Consider the following 21,319-nt stretch of genomic DNA (forward strand, 5'->3'; position numbering starts at 1 on the left):
TCCTAATTAATGTTTTATAGTTTATTTATAGAAAAGGATCTCACGCACCCGTGACTCGAATTATTTAGATATTTAAAAGCACGCAATTTTTTTTTATACTGCACTTATTAAGCGTCGATAATTAAGGAGATGATACGTGCTGTTGTCGATATATTCAAAGAGGAAATAAATTTACGACGTCCTCTATTGTTAAAGCAACGAAACTTGTGGAGATTTTTCGCAAAATCAGTGGTGGATTCAAGTTGCACAGGTAATTCTTAATTATAATATAATATGAATAAAATTCGTTATATTTATTAAACGATTTTTTCTTCAAAGATCAAAAGAAAAGTAGATTGAAACATTTTAAATAAACATAAATACATAGAGAGATTGATTAATATTTCAAATTTATAATAAAATATGAGGTTCTAACCTGCAATTTTCCGATATATTATTCATTTATGCTAAACTATATCCATAATAAAATTACATACTATCTTCAGTATTCTTAATTCTTCTATTTTTTAATCAACTCTAAATATAATCTTTTATATACTCAGCATAAATGAAAGAAAAAAGTCTAGATAGTAATGTGCGAGATAATTTTCAAAATTGACGCTATATATTTATAATAAAAAAAAAACTATAACTTTTTATAAACAGTAAATCTAAGGCCAGTATTCATAGTCCGATCTTATATTTAAGATCGTCTTAAATCTGCTTGGAGGTTGACTTAAGACCTCATTCAATCAATTAAATAGCTGCGTAGCATTTCAAGCTCGAACTTAAGACGATCTCAAATATAAGATCGGACTATGAATACCGGCCTAAGAAAGAGAAACGTCAAGCTGTAAACACATTCTCTCGACAAAAAAAAATTGTTTGTCAAAACGCTGCTCACATGTAAATACGACCCTATTGACAGATGCGCGCGCATCCTGGCGCGCCGCTTTTACGAGAAAAATTGAACGCGGAATTCAAATGAAACAGATCCCCGACATGCGATTGTCGAGTCTGTCGATTGAAATTCGCACGCGACTGTTCGGTTTTCCCTTTCTCGACCTACTTCGCAAAAATCTCGTCAAATCGGGACCCGGGACCCGTCGCGTTCTGCGCGGCCGAAGAGCGCGGACATTTCGAAAGCGCGCGTCCGAGCGAACGTCAAGATCGCAGCTTCGCGAAGGAGGGACGCGGAGGTGGCGTATTACGTTCGCGAACGACGGCGATGGCTATCAGTCGGCCGTGAGTCGTGAAGGGAGCACGAGTTTGCGGGAGCCGCGATCGATTTCGGAGCGCGTCCGTGTCTTTCGCCCGTGTCTGGCCGGAACGAGCCGTGTCCCCGCGAGCGATGCGGGTGGACGAGAAGAGTGATCGATCATCGCGCTGAGGGACGATTAGCGTGGATCCACGTGACAACCCAAGTGTCGCGCAAAAGTGTCAATTTGAGATACGAGAGATTCTGCATCGCGGTGACAGGAGCGCGCGCGCGAGAGAGAAAGAGAGAGGGAGAGCGATACGATCGATGTTCACGTGACAATCAACAACGCGGCGTGAAGTTGTCGCAAAAGGGTGCGCGGACAACGGCCATATTCAAGGCGAGCCATCGTCTCGCCCCGGGTCGAAGGAACGCAGGGAAACAGTCTCGTAGGTATCCACCCGGACGGAGCAACGCACGGGACGCATACGCGTGGACGAGGAGAGACGAGAACGTGAAGGAAAGGCGGACAATCCGAGTGGTGACATCAACGACCCCATCGTCGAAATGGAGTTCAAGTTCAACGTAAATAAACTCTTGCCCAGAAAGATCAACAAGGTCACGCATAACTTGGTGCCGGAAGATTTCAAAGGTGATCGACGTGAGTTGAAGTGAGTACTTTCTTCAACTCAAGCCGTTGAAGTAGCTCTCTCGGGGGATAATTAACAGAGTTGCGCAATGTCCATTTTAAAAGCCCAAAACACTTGATTTTATGATTTCAATAATGGCGAGTAACCTCGCTTTATTGGCTTTCTGTTTGTATTGCGGCTATATAAATTTGATTTTAAAAGTAATATGAGTATTTAAATATCATATATATTTCATGCGGTCACTTTGTGTTAGTGGCATTTCGGGGCAATTAAGAAATTTTTTACATTTTGTATAAAGAAGCTAATTATTTAAATCTAGGAAATATATGGTGGAAATATCTGTATGAGAGATTTATTAATTTAAAAAAAATTAAATAATTGAAAGAGAGAGAGAGAGATTTTGATTTATCGAAAAAAATATTATATTAAATTTTATTAAAAAATTGAAAAGAATATAAAGTCACTTTTTGTGTATTTCACAAATTGTCTGTTAAATTTGATTATACTATGTCGCTTCTTTTTATACTCGAGACATAAAACTGCATGAATTTCTTTGTAAAGAAAGAGAGAAAAAAAGAACAAATACACGTGAAGATATTGTGTATCATCAATTACCGCCAAGGTTACATCGGTGATCGTAATATAATGGACATGTGTACAGCTGCGGAACTTTCACTACACATTAATAGGATAGCAATCGGCCGCACAGTGCTTGATTTCTGTAAATTCCTGCAAAGCAATATTTTATTATTTCAACGCAATTCTAATTTATTTCACATTACTGTTATTACTATCTTCCCCTTTAATCCGTTATTTAATTCGCGTTGTGATTAATTCGCACAGTAATTAAAATCGTAACTCATTAATGTACATTATATTTTATCTCTAATTTAAAATTCCTTATTATGAGATTCATCATTTGTATGCCTTATTAATTGCATGCAAATTTTATTTTTCGTGTATTTTGAGCGCAAAATATTATAATAAGTAAATATCTCTCTGATTTTTTGCTGCTCAATGGATTGTAAACACAAAAATCTACTCCCACGAACATGAAATGAATATTAAATTTTTACGCGTCCATTTATGCAAGGAATCTCATAATATTCTGCATGTGATGCGTCAGCCACAGATTTACAGATGCGATATATATCAAACAGCGCGGAATCTCGCACATCAGATGTATCATTGAATCGCAGAATGTTTGATAATTGACGTCAACCCAGATGGATTTCTCAATGAATTCCGAAGGATTTATTCTCTCGAAAATATCTAATCCGATTTATATAATTAGAATTTGAAATATTAGAAAAAAAATAATGCATTTCGAATTAAAGGTTTAAAAGAATTGAAATTTAGAACTCTTTTTTTCTATTAGAATTAAAATTAAAAGATTTCGTCCCGTATTCACGTGTTCAAAAATATCAGTAAACTATAAAACTTCTTATTTCTTTTTGTTTAATTTTACGTGCTTTCTGAGGAATTATAGAAATCAATTTTCTGCTAACATGAAATATATGTATGATAAAAGATCTAATATCATATTAAGATATGTCTCGGATTAATAAGGAAATCTGCGATGTTCGAGAATACACGAGATGATTGTACAAATTCGTTAGTCTCGATGACGATATTTCTTCGAGCATTGCCAAATGCATACTCTGGAGCAGCGCTGCGAATAATTTGTAAGTATCATCGCAGCTTAGGAAATCTACCATCCCGTATTCCATTTAATAATGTTTATCGCAGTATTTTAAATCCATAAAAAATATTGTACGTGATAATTAGCGGATTGATGCAATCTTAAGTGTTCCGGCTAATCGGAGATTACGATAAATTGCTCATCTATTAATAAGTTCTGCGCGATATTTTTTAATAAACCACACATGCACTGATAGATATTATTAATAGAATTTAAATTATGCTCTTGCTGCTGCATAATTAGTGAATAAATATTTGATGCATCTTTAAATCTGTCGCTGTTGACGATAATCGCGAGTTTCCGGATATGTGTCTAGCTGATTGAAAGATAGTTCGCTGAAAAGTCGCACATACCGTTAATTAAGATCTAGGTCGCGGATTACTTACGCAAACGATTTTCACGATAAAGTCTAAGATAAAATTCCGCACACTTTGACATTCCTTCAACTCACTTATGAAATTATAGTATATATATTTTTACACATTATATGTTCCATTATGACTTATTTCCGTGATAAATTATTTTTTCAGATATTTTATATATATATATATTATTTCGTCGGAATCACAACGATAATTGTTTCGCATCGGTTCTCATAAAACAGCAATTAGTACAACGCTTCGAGCTTACCAAGTAAGGAGTTTAGAAAAAGTAAATGTGTTCTGTTCCGAGAGAGCGGGCTTTTTGCCGGAAGAGAAACTTGGCAAGACGCGAAATAAATGAGCATTTTTGAAGAAGAATAAATCGGACAGACGGGCATCTATGTGGTACCGCGGATTCTCGGTTCAAAGCACCCAGTTTATTCGCAACAGTCTCCATCGAATTCTTGAGCAGTGATTCGCGACGCTCGCGGAAGTTTATGACGAAATGGCTGAGAAGCTGGTTTTCTTATACAATCGCGCGAGGTTCGTTCATCGTCACTCGATTATTATGCAGAAAACATTGCCTCTGCTTGTCTCTCTCTCGACAAGATTAGTTGACGCAATATTATTACATGCATAAGCTGTAAAATCGGTTGTTGCCCGGTCGTTAGACATGAATCGTCGTAATAATCTCTTAATTGATACTCGTACAGCGGAAATAGTCGTCAAAATCTTGAATATGGATTTGCTAATTGCGTATATAAGCTAAAATTTAAATACGACATGCTAAAATTATATATATTAGTAATAAAAATGAAGAAAAATCCTCAAGATTTATTATTACAGGTCATTCAATTTGCAAATCTTCTATCTAAATCAATATGAAATTTATCATATTGATTTCGGGCAAAATTTTTGCAAATCAAACGTTCTATAACAATACAAATCAGGTTTTTCCTTTATTTTTTATTGCTAATATAATTATTAATTAATTTTCTGGTTAAATAAATTAATGAATTATCTCTTTAGCATACTTTGTGTCAGATACTTAGATTTTCATCCATTATCTCGTTATAAATTAGAAAGTTTATTTTCGCGTAGATGATATATTGTATCATCAGATAAATTACAAGCTTTATTATTAACTGCGATTTATAGCTTCGTTAAAATGTAATCAACTATATACTCCTCGTAAGTTCTCACGCGGTTTCTAATACTTCTCACGTTCATATAAAAAATTGCTCTTATGAACGCATATAATTAACCATTTTACTCGTAAAGTTTAATGCACATGAAGGAAATTATCTCTTTTGATTCGGTCAATAATTTTAAATACAATTAAACAGAATTATTGGAGCAAAGAGTGCGAGCAATTCACAATACGTACATTTCATCGATGTGCGAGAACGAACGAATAAATCGTATTTCCTTGATTACCTTGATCCTTTTTATAAAACCGGGCCAATGACAGATATGACTATTATCGGAATAGTCGGAAGAACCGTTACTGAATGATATTGGAGAATGCAAAATTGGCTTACCAAGATGAAAAAATAAAATCATGGAAATATGAATAATTGTTTATACCTGTGATAGTTTTTTCTAAATAAAAATCAGATTTTTTTAAATTGTAACAAACTTTTAAATCTGCGCAACAAATATCTAAATCACAAAATTCCTAATAAATTTATATTATATCAAACTTTATATGAAGAATTTCATATTGTTATATTATTATATTCTATTACACATATATTATATGTTCTCTTAAAAATAATTAAATACGAAGAATTTGTTTTAAAAACAGATAGAATTTAAAAAATTTATATATATGTGATATTTTTTTATTTCTTATATATTTTAATTCGCAACATTTTACATTTTAATTTTAAAAAATAAATTTCAAGCAATAACTTTCTATCAAATTTCCGAAAAGAAAGAAATTGATTTCTTGAAAAGAAAGTCGACCCTAAAATTGTAAGAGAATCCATCGTAAAATTAGGCAAATTTCTCGCAAAAGATACTTCCGCAAAATTTCATCTTTGAAATTAGCTGGATTTCGCAATGCAGCTTTCTATACATAGCGGTTATCCATGTCATCATGGAACATAATCCATCATACTTCACACCTATAATATAATGACTATAGGAGAAAAGACATAATACCGATAGAATAAATTAACTTGATCTCTATCGCAAAGCAAGCGATTGGCGCACGTCCAAAACTTGAATTAGGTCACTACTCGTAACTGAATGATGTGCAAGGAATAATCACATCCACATAATTTTCTAACGTGTAATTTTGTAAACAGCGGAAATCAATCGAATAGCAAAATTGCATGTTACTTTGCATAAGATTAAAAATTACATAAATATAATATAGCTCTTTTTATTAAATCATTACGTAGCTTAACTTTTTTTTATATTAATATATATAATTTATGTAATATATTTATTTATTTAAAATAAATATTTATACGTTAGCTTTATATGGTATTGATGTTGCCTAATAAATTCTAAACATATTAAAACATTAATTTATAATCAGTATTAATGTTTAGAAATTTATCTGAATACTTGTTTCAGATACTTTCTACGTACCGTATATTTACCACGCTGCTTTCCACTAGTTATACATATTATTACAAAAACGTTTCGTTCTAAATACTTGATAGAAGAACATCTGATTGGAATTAATTTGCCGTCTAGAATTAATTAGCATAAATCTCTGAGAATGATGGGCGTATAAAGCATATAAAATGTGTAAAGATGAAAAGTAGAACGTAGCTGTTTCGTACTATTTCAGCGATAAATCGCAATTTATATAGTTGCGGCGAAATGCTCGAGCGAGATGCTATTTTTTACTCGTATCTATTTTAAGAGACACTCGCAGCATCTATATTTCAAAAGAAATGATTGGAAAAGTGATTACGATCAAATTGTGTTTTTTAATTATAGATAATAATTTTATTATACTCGAGAATTGTCACGTATTTTTATATCTGTAGATTTAAAGTATCCTTAGAAAATAATTTTTGATTATTTCTTTATTATTCGTGATTAAATTTAGATTATAATTTTTCAGTTATTTATAAGATAAGAATTTACAATTCTTAAATAAAGTATTTCACATGCATTATATATATAATAAAAAAATAATCAAAAATTATTTTCTAAGGATATCTTAAATTTACAAATGCAAAAACACATGACAATTCTCGAGTATAATAAAATTGTTATTTATAATATATATATATATATATATATATATATATATATATTTCTATATGTTTATATAATCAAGAATTATCAAAAAATAATCAAAATTATTTGCTAAAGATATTTTAAAAATCTACGTTTACAAAAACATGAAATCTTCCAAGTATCACAAAACTTCTATTTGTAATTAAGGATGCAGTTTGATCATAAATTAGGAATCATTTTTAAAATATTTATTTTATATTTTAATTACAAATTATTTTATAAACGAATATGCTTGATTCTCTTTAAAAATGAGCGTAGATGTATAATTAATATCCCTTCTCTTTTTTTCCAGCGAATGTCAAAGACTTTTAAGCAGAATATTGGATGATATGGGTGAGGCATCGGCAAGAGCTCAAGGACTCAATAAGCCCATCACCAGCGCCCTTAAACTTCGGGACACAGATCATACGATTTATCTGCTCGTAGATAATGAAGCAAACAAGTAAAGCTCTTACTGTATCCTTGAAGTAGTATCGCGCTTGTGTAATTAACGCTCGCAATCTCTAGTATATCAATATAATTAATATTATCTTTAGTTTATTTTTTTAAGCTTTCTTATTTTTAACATTTAAACTGATAAAAACTAAGATAAGAGAGTTCTTGTTAGCAAACATCTTGCAATTATGGAAATCGAAATACTCGAGATGCGCGTTGCAGATTTAAGTACTATGGACCAAAAGTGGGTGTTTCCCAGCTAAGGGGTTAGAATATTATCTCTTGCAGAACAGTGGATCGATGTGCCAAACTGTAATATTGTCTCGACTTTACGAATATTCAGATTCTGTAAAACTGCAGGCGATATTATATATAACTTTCAACTTTCTATTTAGCTCGACTGAAATTTTGAAAGGGGCTTAATTAAAATGCAATATAATACTTTTATAGTAATATATAGAATGTCCAAATTATTAAACTATTTTTTGAACAATTTCACACTGATAGCATCAATTCAATCGTAAGCATCGATTTGCTTCTAGTGAAAAATTTTTCTTGTTTTTTAAATTGCAATAATATACATATATTATGTTATTTAAGTTTTGAATTATTATTTCAATTAAAATTATAATTTTTCTGTAATTAAATTTTAAGATCTATTTAAGACTTATTACTAAATATTAATTACTAAATTACTAAAAAACAATTACTGAAAAAACTCTGCGTTTTTTAATCGCTTATAAATACACTGAGAAAAAAATATTGAATCAACAACTTCAATGTAATTGGAATTTATTTATTTTATTAATTCAATAATAACATTAATTAAATTAATGTACTGATTTGATCAATAATGTTATTGAATTAATAAAATAAATTCTAGTTACACTGATGTTATTCATTCGACATTATTTTGTCTCAGTATAAAGAATTTTTTATTCTTTATTCTTCCTTCTTCTTTATTCTGCCGACGAAAATGGTATGAGATATGCGTCAAATTATATATACGTAGATATTACGCATCGTTTATAGCATTCATTAAGAGAGTAATCACGTAATACATAGTGTCCTCCAAAGTTGTCTCGCAAATACGCGCGATTATGAATTATTCGTGTAAAATCATGCACTAATACACTTGATTTCGCAGTGGACTCGGAAGTGTGGTGGGCTTATTGAAGACTGGATCGAAGAACCTCTTTCTATTCGACGAGATGGGAGAGCATTATCAACTGCAGGCGAGATGCATCTTAGACTTTTATGTACACGAATCACGGCAACGTATGGGCTTGGGAAATATTCTCTATCAGCACATGTTATCTGTAAGTTCAAAGTGTATATACTTCTCCTCAGATATTCAATTACGTTTAATCTCGAATTGCTATCTATAAGGCGTAAAAAATATCGCAAAAGAAAGTCCCATGTATAATTTTTTATGTAATATTTAAAAAACTTCTCACAATTAATCATTTTATTACATAAAATAGTGAAATTTTGACATTATCGTCGTTTCTAAGATATGTTTGCTGAGAGACAAAGACGATTTAATTAAAATCGCCTCTCGATAAAATTGTGTGTTAACGAGTTTGCGAGAAACAGGCCGTTCTCACGTGAGGAGAGAGTTTCCGCTAGACGATGCGGACTCCCTCGCTCGAAAACAAATCTTGCGATGCGCCAGTACAAGGCATAATTACTTCCTGTACGGGAGCAGAAGGCGTCGCGCGCAGTCACGATTTAAATCACCATCGTCGAAACTTCGTGTGAAACAAAAGTAACTTGCAATTACGTTACGTTAGTGATGAAAGAGCGAATAATATTTATTATTATGAAAAATTCATAATCTCACGGTGCGCAATACATGTTTTTATGATTCAGATTAATCTAATCGTAATCATTCAATTGGATAAATTAAAATACTTGTTCTGAAAATTTGGATTAAATGCTTTTGCTTAAATTCGGTTAAATTGATAGTATGATTTTACGAAGTGCTTTTATATACATAGTCCACTTAAATTGAGTATTTTAAATTTTGTTTTTGATGATGCGAAAAAATTACGTCACTCAAAGAAGCAATTATGATGACAGAATAATTTTTTTGAGATGTGAAAATCCTACAACCTAGTTTTTTAAGTAAAACTATTTTAAATTTTTATATATAAATTTATTCTTTGCATCACTCGACATAAAAAGTTATATATTAAGGATAGAATGACTAAAAATTGTATAATTTATAAAGATATTTTATATTATAATTTAATATAAATTTTATGTATGAAATATCTCATAAAATATTCATTTTTTGTTGTTTCTTCAACATTTTTATGCACAAAATAATGAGAGAAATTGTAAAGAAAACACATAGTTATGTTTAAGAAAAAAATATATTACTTTCTCTCCCTCTCTCTCTCTCTCTTTCTTTCTCTCTCTCTCTGCTCGCAAATTCAATTTTTTAAAGAAATAATTATGTGTTTTCTTTACATCAATTGATTTTTTTATTTTATGCATAAAAAAATTGAAATAAATAATAATGTAAATTTTGAAGTAAATAAAAAATAAAAATTTTACGAAGTATTTCTCTCTTTCTCTCTCATAGCATATATGAAATTATGTTAAATTAAAGTATAAAATATTTTGTAAATTATTGTATATTCAATTTTTAGTCTTTCCTTATAATTTTAATATCAAATATTGCGTGAAATCGATTTAAGTAAAAAATTAAGATAGTTTTATTTAAAATAACTAAACTGATCTTCAAATGTCCGAAAAAAATGACTTTGAAAACAATTTTTTTCGTCACCATAATTGCCTTTTCCAATTGCAACTTTTTCCTTAAACATTTTTTCATATCATCAAAAACATTTAATAACAAGTGAGATATTTAAGATGCTCGATTTAAGTGATACACTCTGTATGTGTATGTGTGCATGTGTGTGTGTGTGTGTGTGTGCGTGCGCGCGCGCGCGTGTGTGTCGTGAAAAATAAAGAAATTATATAAAAAGAATATTCCTTGAATTGAAAATGTACGCTGTTATCGATGATAACATATCAACATTGTTATCGTTGATAACATATCAATATCGTCACATGATAATTTAAAATAAAGAAAATTAATCTTGCTATATAAAATATACAATATATATATGCATATATATTATTTAATTAATTAATTTAAAAATATATGGCGTATTCTTTAATGATTTTTTTATTCAAATTTTAATTATGTGATCTAAAGCAATACTTATATTATTTGAGAAATATGAATCATCTGTACATTGATAAACAGTAGCATAGAAATTAAGATAAATAACCACTTTCAGTCAGAAGAAAGATAATAATACATGATCAATTTCTTGCAATTTTTAAAGTAATGCATAAGCAACAGAGAAAAAAGGAAAATTCTGTAGACCACTTTTCGTTCCGCTCGAGAACTCAAAACCCTGAAATCATATGTCACGTGAGGACAAGTGCACAGAACTGTAACGCAAAGAGACAACCGTTCCTATTTTTTCTTCTTTTCTTTAATACAAATCTTGTCTACAACACAATATTTATTCGTACAATAAAATTTATACATAAAATTTATAAGAAATATAGAATTTCAGATTTAATTTTTTATGATTATTATTTATTTCTTACAAATTTTTAATTTTAAATAGATTTTAAATAGTTTTTTGAGAGAGAGAAAAAAAGAGAAAAAGAGGAAGAGAAAAAGAGAGACAGATAGAGAGAGAGAGAAAATTTAACAATTTATATTTTCTTATGAAGAATTTTTTGAGAAAATGATTGGAAAAAGATTTCTTTATTAAAAATAATTAATTTTTATAAACGCAGAATAAAAATAATTAAAACTATAATATTAAATTTTTTTATAAATAGTGTATATATTATTATTTCTTATAATATATAAACAAAATTCCAAATTAAATTAAAAGTTTTATCATTTTTATTCACATTTTATCTTAAGCCAAAATAATTAATTACTGTGACGACAAAAATATCGAGTAATGAAATAATTTGAAAAAATAAAATAATGTGCATACGCAACACTGTGCACCAAGTTCAACGTGTCACAATGCTCAATCGTGCTCGAAGCACTTGCTAGATTTCCGTTACAAATGATACGCATCGGTTACTAACAAAGCAAAACCTGAAACGCAATACTCGACTATGTATAACTTACATTCATTATCCGTAATTATATTCCTTCGTTCATACGTCACACTATTCGAAGTGAGTCATTCGAAAGTACGATGTCGTAACTATAAGTGTGTATACGTATTCATCAATGAAATTAAAAAGATACAATTTCTATTAAATACTTTTTTCTTCTGAAAAATATTATTATTAGAAAAGTTTATTCAGTTAAAAATCGTTAAATTTGTATATTAATTGAATTTTATTTGAACGTAAATAATTAAAAATTATCATAAATAATAAATTTCATTAAAGCAATTAATATTAGGAAAACATGCAATAGATAGCAATTTCTAATCATAACTTAATCGAAAATCGAATCCAATATCCAAAGTACATATTAATAAAATTGCTTTTAATTATGATTGATGATATATCTCGCATATATTAAAGACGGTACGGTCAATTTTCTTTCGAGACTGAAGAAGATTATTTAGATTACCTAGTCATAAACATGATACACATATATTATTTTAATATTAATGTTGATAAAATCTGAAATTTCGCAAATTATATTGTTCTCGAGATCAAACTCTCTTATTTTGCGTGGCTGTAATTTTATAACGAATGGGCTATTTCGTGGTCGCCGCGACTTTCTTATAATCAAAATCCGAGATATCGTGAAATGCGACCGATATTAAACAGATGCGTGACTAGAAGTCATTATACATACAGGTAGGCGGGTTTTACACTCGTACGTAAGATAATCGGCAAGGTGATTGAACTCGACCATAGTCGTTTATTTCGATATGATTCTTGATAATTTTTTTATATTTTTCATAATGTAGTTTTTATAATGTAGTTTTCTCTTAATTTTATTCTTTTTATGTATACGATTATTATTTTCTCTTTTTTCTTTTTTTGTATAACGATTATTATTGGAAACTCGGTCCCGCAATAAATTGCTCGATTCTGTAACTTGTGCTTTCGCTAAATAATGAAAGTTCATCACACTTACACAGTTGTATTATTTAATACGTGATTGATTTATCTCTTATATTCCATCAAAACATCAAAAAGGATTTTAAAATCTCTCTAAATATATTAAAATCTATTATTAAAAATCGTAAATTATACTAAATTGAATAAAAAATAAAATAATTTCTTTAATAATCAAATCTCTTAATGTTATCTTTTGCTAAAAATTCTTCGTGTTTTTTAGAATATTTTTAATCAATTTGAAATAATAAAGATTTTTATCTAGAGTCTGTTATATAGATATTGCCATATCTTAAGAGTTTACCATATCTTGGAAGTTTGTATAAATGTTAATTTAATAACGTTTCAGTATTTCTAATTGATATCTTTGTTTTATTATTTTTTCACCTATTTAATTCTTCTTTCATTTATTCCACTTTCAATAAAACGATTTAATTTATAGGAGGAGAACATTAGGCCGGTGAAATTGGCCATTGATCGACCTTCGGAAAAATTCTTAGCTTTCCTACGTAAATACTATGGACTTTCGAAGATCATTCCACAGAACAATAAATTCGTCGTTTTTGAAGGATTCTTCAATGATGGTATGTAATTATCTTTCTATGTGTTGCCATTAAATTATATGTGTATATTAAATCTAGTAAAATATAAGACTGATATTTTTATAATATATTACACATTACTCTTATTTTTTGTCGTTGTTAATATCTGTGATAAGGAATTTTGTAAAAAGATATTGAACTAAATGATTGTTATTGAACTAAATAATAATTCTATGTTTGCAGTCAACTCGTACAATTTTCTATGGTTGTACTCATTTATAGAGAAAATTCTCAGATTTATAAAGAAATTACTCTGATTATTCTACTTTCGTGATTATAAGTTATGAAGGATATACGAATACATACAAAGCGTGAGTGAAATAAGCAAGGGGAAGAATGAAAACGAACAGAGTTTCTCATTAACCCTGTAGTATTAGGGTAGCCTCAAAGAAGACCTCTTCTAGTATTTCTATTTCGCCGACACAAATTACGATGGAAAATAACAGAAACAGATGTATCAAAGTAAAATCGTATCCAAATATGAATAAGGCACATGAAAGGCATAACATTTCATTTCGCTTGCAATAAAACAGTGACAACTGCTTTTGGCCAGTGACGTGTGCGGCCAAAAATAAGTCTCACGTCTGTGAATCTGTCGCTTATATCTCGCATAATATCTACATTGATTGTTTTTTTCACATTATCAGAAATATTATTAGATAAAGTCACGATTGCGATATAAAATATTATTTTGATACGAAATATAGTAATTATTCTGCGACACAATAATCATTTATCGCAATGATAAATTGCGTGATAATTTTTCTTTCTGTCACAAATAATATTTTTTCTGATTCACGTCCTTCCTCTCGCAAAAAAATATTTTACTGATGTAGGTAAATATCTAGGTGTCGCACCAATAATTTATTGCTATTTTTATCGCTAAAACATTGTTTGTAACATATAGAACTTACGGAACATATAGAATTTACGGCAGCAAATTTTAGTAACATCTAATAAATTTAGGTCATATTACCAAATATTAATCACATTGGATAAATATGAGTTTTGATATTATATCTGATCTTTGTGAGAAATGATTTTTTTTTGTGCACTACAGTTAAATTTTATAAATATTTTAATTAATCTTAACATAGATATGTGCCATAGAAAAATGTTCTCTCTAAATTTCTCTCTCTCTCTCTATCTCAGTTCAGAAATAAATTCTCTTTTAGTCATTTAGATTGATTAGGTACAAAATATACATGATCACAATATTTTTATATTGATTATGTATCTATTTCAGTTAATTTTTTGTACCTAATTATTAATGTAATTGCAAAATTAATTTTTTGAATTTTGAGAAATGAACGAATCAATTCTTTTTTGCTCCTACGATGCAGTGAGATCTCTTTCGTAACGTCTCTCTCGCTGATCGTCAAGGTATTCGCTACAGACAGACGCAAGGTCAGATCTGGTTCCAGAGGTCGAGTCGCCCTACGAGTCAAGTTTCGCGTCTTAAATCGGCAATACGTGCTCGATTGCAGACGTTTGAAATCTCGGCCAATGCCGCACTGAGGACGATTTATGCCTCGATTATGTCTATCGATCAAGTCGCGTCCTTAGATGTCGAGTCACTGCTTGATTCACATTTATGCTGATTATGCACGATTCGCTCCAATTTTGTTGATAGCGTTTCTCGAGAAATCAATGTCCTTGAATATGTCTACCAAAAGATGAAATATTAAATGCGAAAAGAGAAATGTAATCACATGAGATAACGAGTGGCAATAAAATGAAACGACAGATAATTATCATTAAATATAACCGCTGATAATTGCTTAAAATACATAGTATAACTTAATATAAGAATTTTAATGTATCTATAAAGGATAAACGGAGAGATAAATTTTTTAAATTCGATAACTTACGAAAAAAGGAGACAAGTATATAAACTATATAATATGTTTTATAGCTTGTATATTATCAGAGTATAAACAATATATTTCTATAACATGAGATATCTCTAAATAACATTTCTAAAATTTAAAAAAAAATTTCGATCGTACAATTTCGTGAGTTACTGCAAATGTACAATAAAAAATGTGACAAATATAAAGAAATAAAATTAATTTTTAATTTTTTTTAATTATTGAAGAAATTGCTAACAAAAAGTAAAATTGAAATTGAAATTTGATGTGTTTGTTAAATTTACATGTGATATATATGTATATTTATGATATACACATGTATACATATCACTCGTAAATTTAACAAACATATCAAGTTTCAATTATATGAAATAATATATGAAACATTTAAAACTTGTGTACATTTTCCAAATTTTTGTAACAATTCACCTACAATTAAATGCTCATCAGTTATCGTTTTCATATTTCTAGAGAGCCGAGATGTGAGGAGTAACAGATACAGTTTGCCTCCCAGAACGAGCTTGGATGACGGAACGCTGAGCAATAATAACAATAACGGGAAAAACGGTGCTAGGTAGGTGCGTCGTCGGATACCGCGCCGACTGCGAAGCGACAGATGCGAACCGTGACTTTGCAATTACGTAAACAAAAAAAAATCAAATTTCGCTTTTCAGTCTCAACGGAGTCCCGTATGTAACGTCCGTTTCGCGTAGCGCATTCGGTAGATACGCCGCGGCGCGACCGCCCTGTTCCATGGCAAATGTGAGTACGACATGAGGAAATATTGGGAAATATTTTTCTCCTAATCGATGTCATATTTTTCATTCATTAATTTCAACGCGTGCATTTTATATAGTAGCTCTTGTGTATACAAATGTTTATTTATATAAAATTATAATGCAAGATTTGTGTGTTCATCATATTGATGTTACTAAAATGAACATGCAAAATAACGGAATTTTGATATTGCCATATTTCAAAAAACATTTGTTTCTAAATATGATATATATATATATATGTATATATATATATATATATATATATATATATATATATTGTAAAATATATAGATATATTAAACATTATTTTGATGATACATATATGGAGGAATATTTAAAAATTTTTAATTGTGACTAAATATATGTGATGTAACTTACACTTATTATTTCTGATTCTGATATTAAATGAAGTAGAAAAAAATTATTTTTTTAGCTAAACAAATATTTACGGAGAAATCTTCTTTGCTTAAGTTTAACGTTTGGCAGCTATTTGCATTATTCTGGTTATGTTTCTCTCTCTTAAGTGTTAAATCTTTCTTATTTTCTAGACGTTATAACACGCACATATGACTAATCATAATAAATATTGACGCTTTCTTCTAGATAATCCATAACACTGCGATGCTTGGTCAATCAACCGAGCGTACCGGGTGAGTAAAATTCACGCAATAATCTGAGATGACCCACAATCCGAGCCTGCAAATTGCTTGCCTTAGATTTCTTTAATATTTAATAGAAGATTAGAGAGTGATTATGTGTAATAATAGTATATTGCACAGGAATGTTATTGTATACAATAATATTCTTTTGGTTGAGATCTCTGTTTTGACAAACAATTCTCTCATAGTTGTGCAATGAAAATTCAAATTTTAAACGGCGCCGACAGAAGAAGTTCTTCAACGGTAAAAAGATGAACAATTAATTCATAGATATTAACGATTTATTTAGTAGATAGAACAAATTGAAAAAAAAAACAGGACTGTGAGAGAAGAAAATGTATGTATTGCCTATACATTTGTATTTATTTTGGCATTGTTGCACTGTGAGCAAAGTTTAATTAATAGTCACCGCCAAAGCTTTAATTTGATTAATTTTGCTAGGAGTGTATGTTCGACGTATCTCCAACGCTTTAAATGCTTCAAATAATTCATTGTGATAACACATTACGTTAATAATTGTCAATTCATCAGTTTTATCATTTGCAATATCGAAAAATCCGTTTAATCGAGAGTTAATTTACAACGATCTCCTATGCTCAGTCGCTGAGACAGCTTGCCGAAATACTATTCTTATACTAAATACATAAACGCCATCGCTTGCCAAGATGTCTAGGCGGGCGATAAATATTTCCGGGTCACCTCGATCACATTCAAGTCTCGGATTTCAAGTCCGGTGTGTGAAATTTAAAATGGAATTATTGATCTCATCAAAATCTATGTTTTATATGAGAAACGAATAGTATAAAATTAAACTTATAATTGTTGATACATTTAAATAAATAAGAATATATTTTTGTAAAAAATACATTTTGTTATTATATAATTTCTTGCGATAGTACTAAATATTGTGTTCATTATTCTTTAATACTAAAAATATGTGATACATGTAAAAAAATGGAATCTAGGTGACCTAATATCTTTAATTTGTTATGATATATTTTTATTGACAAAAATGTGCGCGCATTTGAAATATTTAAAATCTATACAAATTATATTATTGTTGATTCCTTAAAGGAATTATTCTATGTACATTTCTATCTGTACGTGAAAGAAGTAAATTATTTGTACAATTGATTAAATTTATTGATTAGTAATGTTATACGGAAGTATTATATATGTAATAACTCGCGCGCGCGTGTGTATATATAATAGTAATTATAATTCGAATAATAGTACTGAAAATCATTATATCGTGAATATTTGTAATATGTGTAAATATGAATTAGAGTTGTACAAAAGAGATAAAAAGAAAATGAAGAAAATGAAGTAAAGAAAATTTGAGAAATGCCGAGCTTTTTTTTTTACGTGCTTAAAAGTCAAGATTTATTTATATTTCAGTTTTATTTATATGATTTATATGAATATGTATGTTATATTTGTTTAACATGTGCTCTATGTAAATTGTAGCCCATAAGAGTTTCTGTTTTTCTTCTGTAATTATTAGGAACAATATATAAGTTAATAAAGATTTATTTTCTGCGCACGTAGAGTTTCCCTCGAACTAGATATTTCTACTTGTCCTTCTATCAAAGAGATGTAAAAACAAAGAAGAATCTAAATTTTTCAATTTATACGTATAAACAAATAGAAATTTTTTAAATTCTGTTGGACAAATAACTCATTCATAATCTTATTCAATAGCATTTCAAAGCAATTCGTGTAAAATATACAAATACTTAGATGAGAGAAATCAAACTGGCAGCTGTCTTCGTTCAAACAATTCTTGAAATAACTGAAAATTATATTATATTCGCGCAAAAATAAATCTTGCTGATGTAGTGGGAAGTGGAAGATACCAGTAATGTAATGATTAAAACTAAATATTTTTATAATTTGTAAGATTTTTTAAAAAAGCAATAGAATTTCTATTTATTTTTCTGTTTTTTAATTATTTTTTTTCAATATAAAAATCCAAGGCTTCTATTTTACATTTTCACATTTCAGTTTTACCTTTTATAATAATTATATTTTTGTAAAGAATTGTGCAGTTTTTTAACATCTCATTTAACTTCTCATGTTTGTCAGCTTGAGTGTGCTTATTGTTCATTATGTGCATAGAGTTATATGAAATATAAACTATTGTACTGTTACGTAAGAATTGCATTATTTACAGGATTTTAATAAGTTATTGTCAACGTTTATTCTTTTTAATTATGCGTTACGTTAAAATAATATCCACTTTTTACAATGAAATCTGTGCTTAAAAAAAAATTAAAATTAATCGCAATCAAAAAGTTAATTCTTGAAATCGAGAAAAAGAAAAACAAGATCTACACTTAAACTCGATTCGTGTTGATTTTCAAAGAGAACATGTAATGAATGTAATTGAACGTAAAACGAACTCTTCCTTGAAGAAACGCTTACGACATATCTGCGTGAACTCAGGACTGAAACAAAGAGACATGTGATGTTGCATGTTAATGTCAGCTTGTTCTTGCGTGTGTCGTCTGTCACAATCTGACAGGCAAGTTGATTTTTCAGCAGTAGCGATAGCGGTAACACGTCGCCGCCTCCACCGTTGAAGCTGGAACGACCGCGTTCTTTGAGCATCTACTCCGAGGAGGAACAGAAGCAACGTAGTCTCGAGATGAACACCGTCCCGACGCCTATCGTGCCAGATAATCAAGCGAAGCCTTTCGTTCCTATTCTATTGGAAGCCGAGAAAACGGAGAAGAATGTAAAGCCATCGCCGTCGTGCGGTCAGGAAGTCGCCACCGGTACCAATCAACACGGACATCTGGATCTCAAGTTTTATCACTCACCTTTATGGTGAAGCGATCTAACCGATATCTAATTATCTTTCTCGCTTTCCCGTTTTTTGGAAGAAAAACTCGTAATGGTTTACAAATCGGATTGGCTCGACTTAAGTCAGCATCCTAATTTCAAATAACTGGAGAGATTTTGCTCCTTTTGTATCCATATACTTTAAACAGGATTACAATCTAGTCAGGGAGAAAGAATTATAATCGCTCACTCAGGATTAAGACATTGCAGTCCGCAAATTTACAAATTTCAAGTCTTTCTATTTTTTTATGTTTCTGAACTACTAGCGAAATTTTTCATCTCTTTAATTCTTTCTGGAATAAAATACAACGATATAAGGGTGGAACATTTCTGATATAAAAATGAAAAAATATCAATCTTTAGATTAAAGATTATGTTATTTAATTAAATTAAAGAAATATGTAAAATTAAATCTGTTTCATATAAGAGAAAAAGAATAAGAAATTTAAATAAAAAATTATTGGAGAAAGAGACACATCCAAAAATTTTACACTTTATGCTTGATATTTCAAAAAATAAGAAATCATTTTTATAAAATAAATGTCTGTTCATCATTTTCAATATTTGTCTATTTATCAGATAAGTTTACATTCATAATCTATATGGTGAATGAATTACATATTCATATATCCATTCGAGAAATAAATTAATAAATATATAAAAATGAAAAAAAAAATAAAAAGTCTATGATGATGAATACTGATCAGTTATATTTGAAACATTATTTATTCGTAAATATAAAACGAGAGAGAAAAAAAATATTAATTAATTAGAAAAGTTCTATGTTATCTTGTTATTGAGGGACCTCATGTAACAATACATAATAAAACTTTAAGACTTTCATTGCGAGGCAGACAATAGTTGTTATGTCTGGATTTTTTTAAATGAATATAGACTATAGAAAGTTAGAGAATATAGAAAATATAAATGTATCTGTATATTCAAGAATTGAATGTCAAAGAAAGATTTATGTTGTATTTATTCTTCATGTGTAACGCTCTATTTGTGTCAGTTGTTCATATTTATACATTTAATAATATAATTTTAGCATGTGATAAGAGAGGGAATGAAAAATATTCAGCATAAACTGAATTATAAAAAGCGAGTATCGAAAAAATTTGTGTATATTGTTTACACAAATATTAAGCAGGATGTCTCAGATCTTGCAAAAAGTGGATACATTATTCTTTGTGAAACTGGTATTCTATCTTTTCTTATTTAACACGCGTGCCTCAATCCTGAGACGTATAATTAATATTAATTATTTATTTATTTATATTTAACGGAAAAGAAATAAAGAACATGCAGTATTTCGCTTCGAATTTAAGGACTGATTGATATTCACTATAGAGATAATATGTATATGCGCACATGTAATGCATATACACACACATTCATATGTAGAGAGAACCGCTTGTGTATGCGTGTATACGTCTTCAGATTCGTATAAATACCATAGAAGAATGCATGATAAAATTAGTTACCAATATTATATTAATAGATATTAGAAATTGGCACACACACACACACACACACACACACACACACACACATAAGTATACTACGTATATAAATATGTAGTACATATAAGTAGAATGGAGAAAAAAGGGCGCACACACATTAGCAAAAATTTGTATTATCAACTGAAGACTGTTTACGTGACTGGTTACGTAATCATACCAAAACGCACAGTGTATCATGCATAGATGTAAAAGCATTCACATTAATATTTCAGGATGTATAATCCAAATAAAGGAACATTCTGCAGAGATTATAAGGACTACAGTTAAAGAAACGAAGCAATATCAATGATTTGATATGTCTAAATTATTCATTGAGCTATC

The 21,319-nt window shown here is 29.6% G+C and overlaps 1 protein-coding gene across 2 annotated transcripts; it reads left to right on the forward strand.

Annotated features, from left to right (window-relative positions):
- The first annotated feature begins 1,141 nt into the window (after window positions 1-1,141).
- LOC105252940 (alpha-tubulin N-acetyltransferase) lies at window positions 1,142-19,825 on the forward strand. Of its 2 annotated transcripts, none has more exons than XM_011260623.3 (8): window positions 1,142-1,848; window positions 7,448-7,597; window positions 8,738-8,909; window positions 13,163-13,304; window positions 15,665-15,767; window positions 15,868-15,955; window positions 16,576-16,622; window positions 19,176-19,825. In XM_011260623.3, the coding sequence occupies exons 1-8, from the start codon at window positions 1,745-1,747 to the stop codon at window positions 19,462-19,464; spliced, it is 1,095 nt and encodes a 364-aa protein (XP_011258925.1). In that variant the 5' UTR covers window positions 1,142-1,744; the 3' UTR covers window positions 19,465-19,825. The 2 variants fall into 2 exon arrangements, with proteins under 2 accessions (XP_011258925.1, XP_011258924.1); XM_011260622.3 differs by having other exon boundaries at window positions 1,146-1,848; window positions 19,173-19,825.
- Window positions 19,826-21,319: the final 1,494 nt, after the last annotated feature.

This window comes from Camponotus floridanus, unplaced genomic scaffold, assembly GCF_003227725.1.
Source record: "Camponotus floridanus strain SB8 unplaced genomic scaffold, Cflo_v7.5 scaffold14, whole genome shotgun sequence".
In the NCBI taxonomy this organism is placed as follows: Eukaryota; Metazoa; Arthropoda; class Insecta; order Hymenoptera; family Formicidae; genus Camponotus; species Camponotus floridanus.

Bases quoted from the DNA above. Each gene is read 5' to 3' on its own strand.
- LOC105252940 (XM_011260622.3), top strand. From the start codon at position 1,745: ATGGAGTTCAAGTTCAACGTAAATAAACTCTTGCCCAGAAAGATCAAC. The intron at 8,910-13,162 runs GTAAGTTCAAAG...TTTAATTTATAG, and splicing joins TCTATCAGCACATGTTATCT to GAGGAGAACATTAGGCCGGT. The intron at 13,305-15,664 runs GTATGTAATTAT...TCATATTTCTAG, and splicing joins TGAAGGATTCTTCAATGATG to AGAGCCGAGATGTGAGGAGT.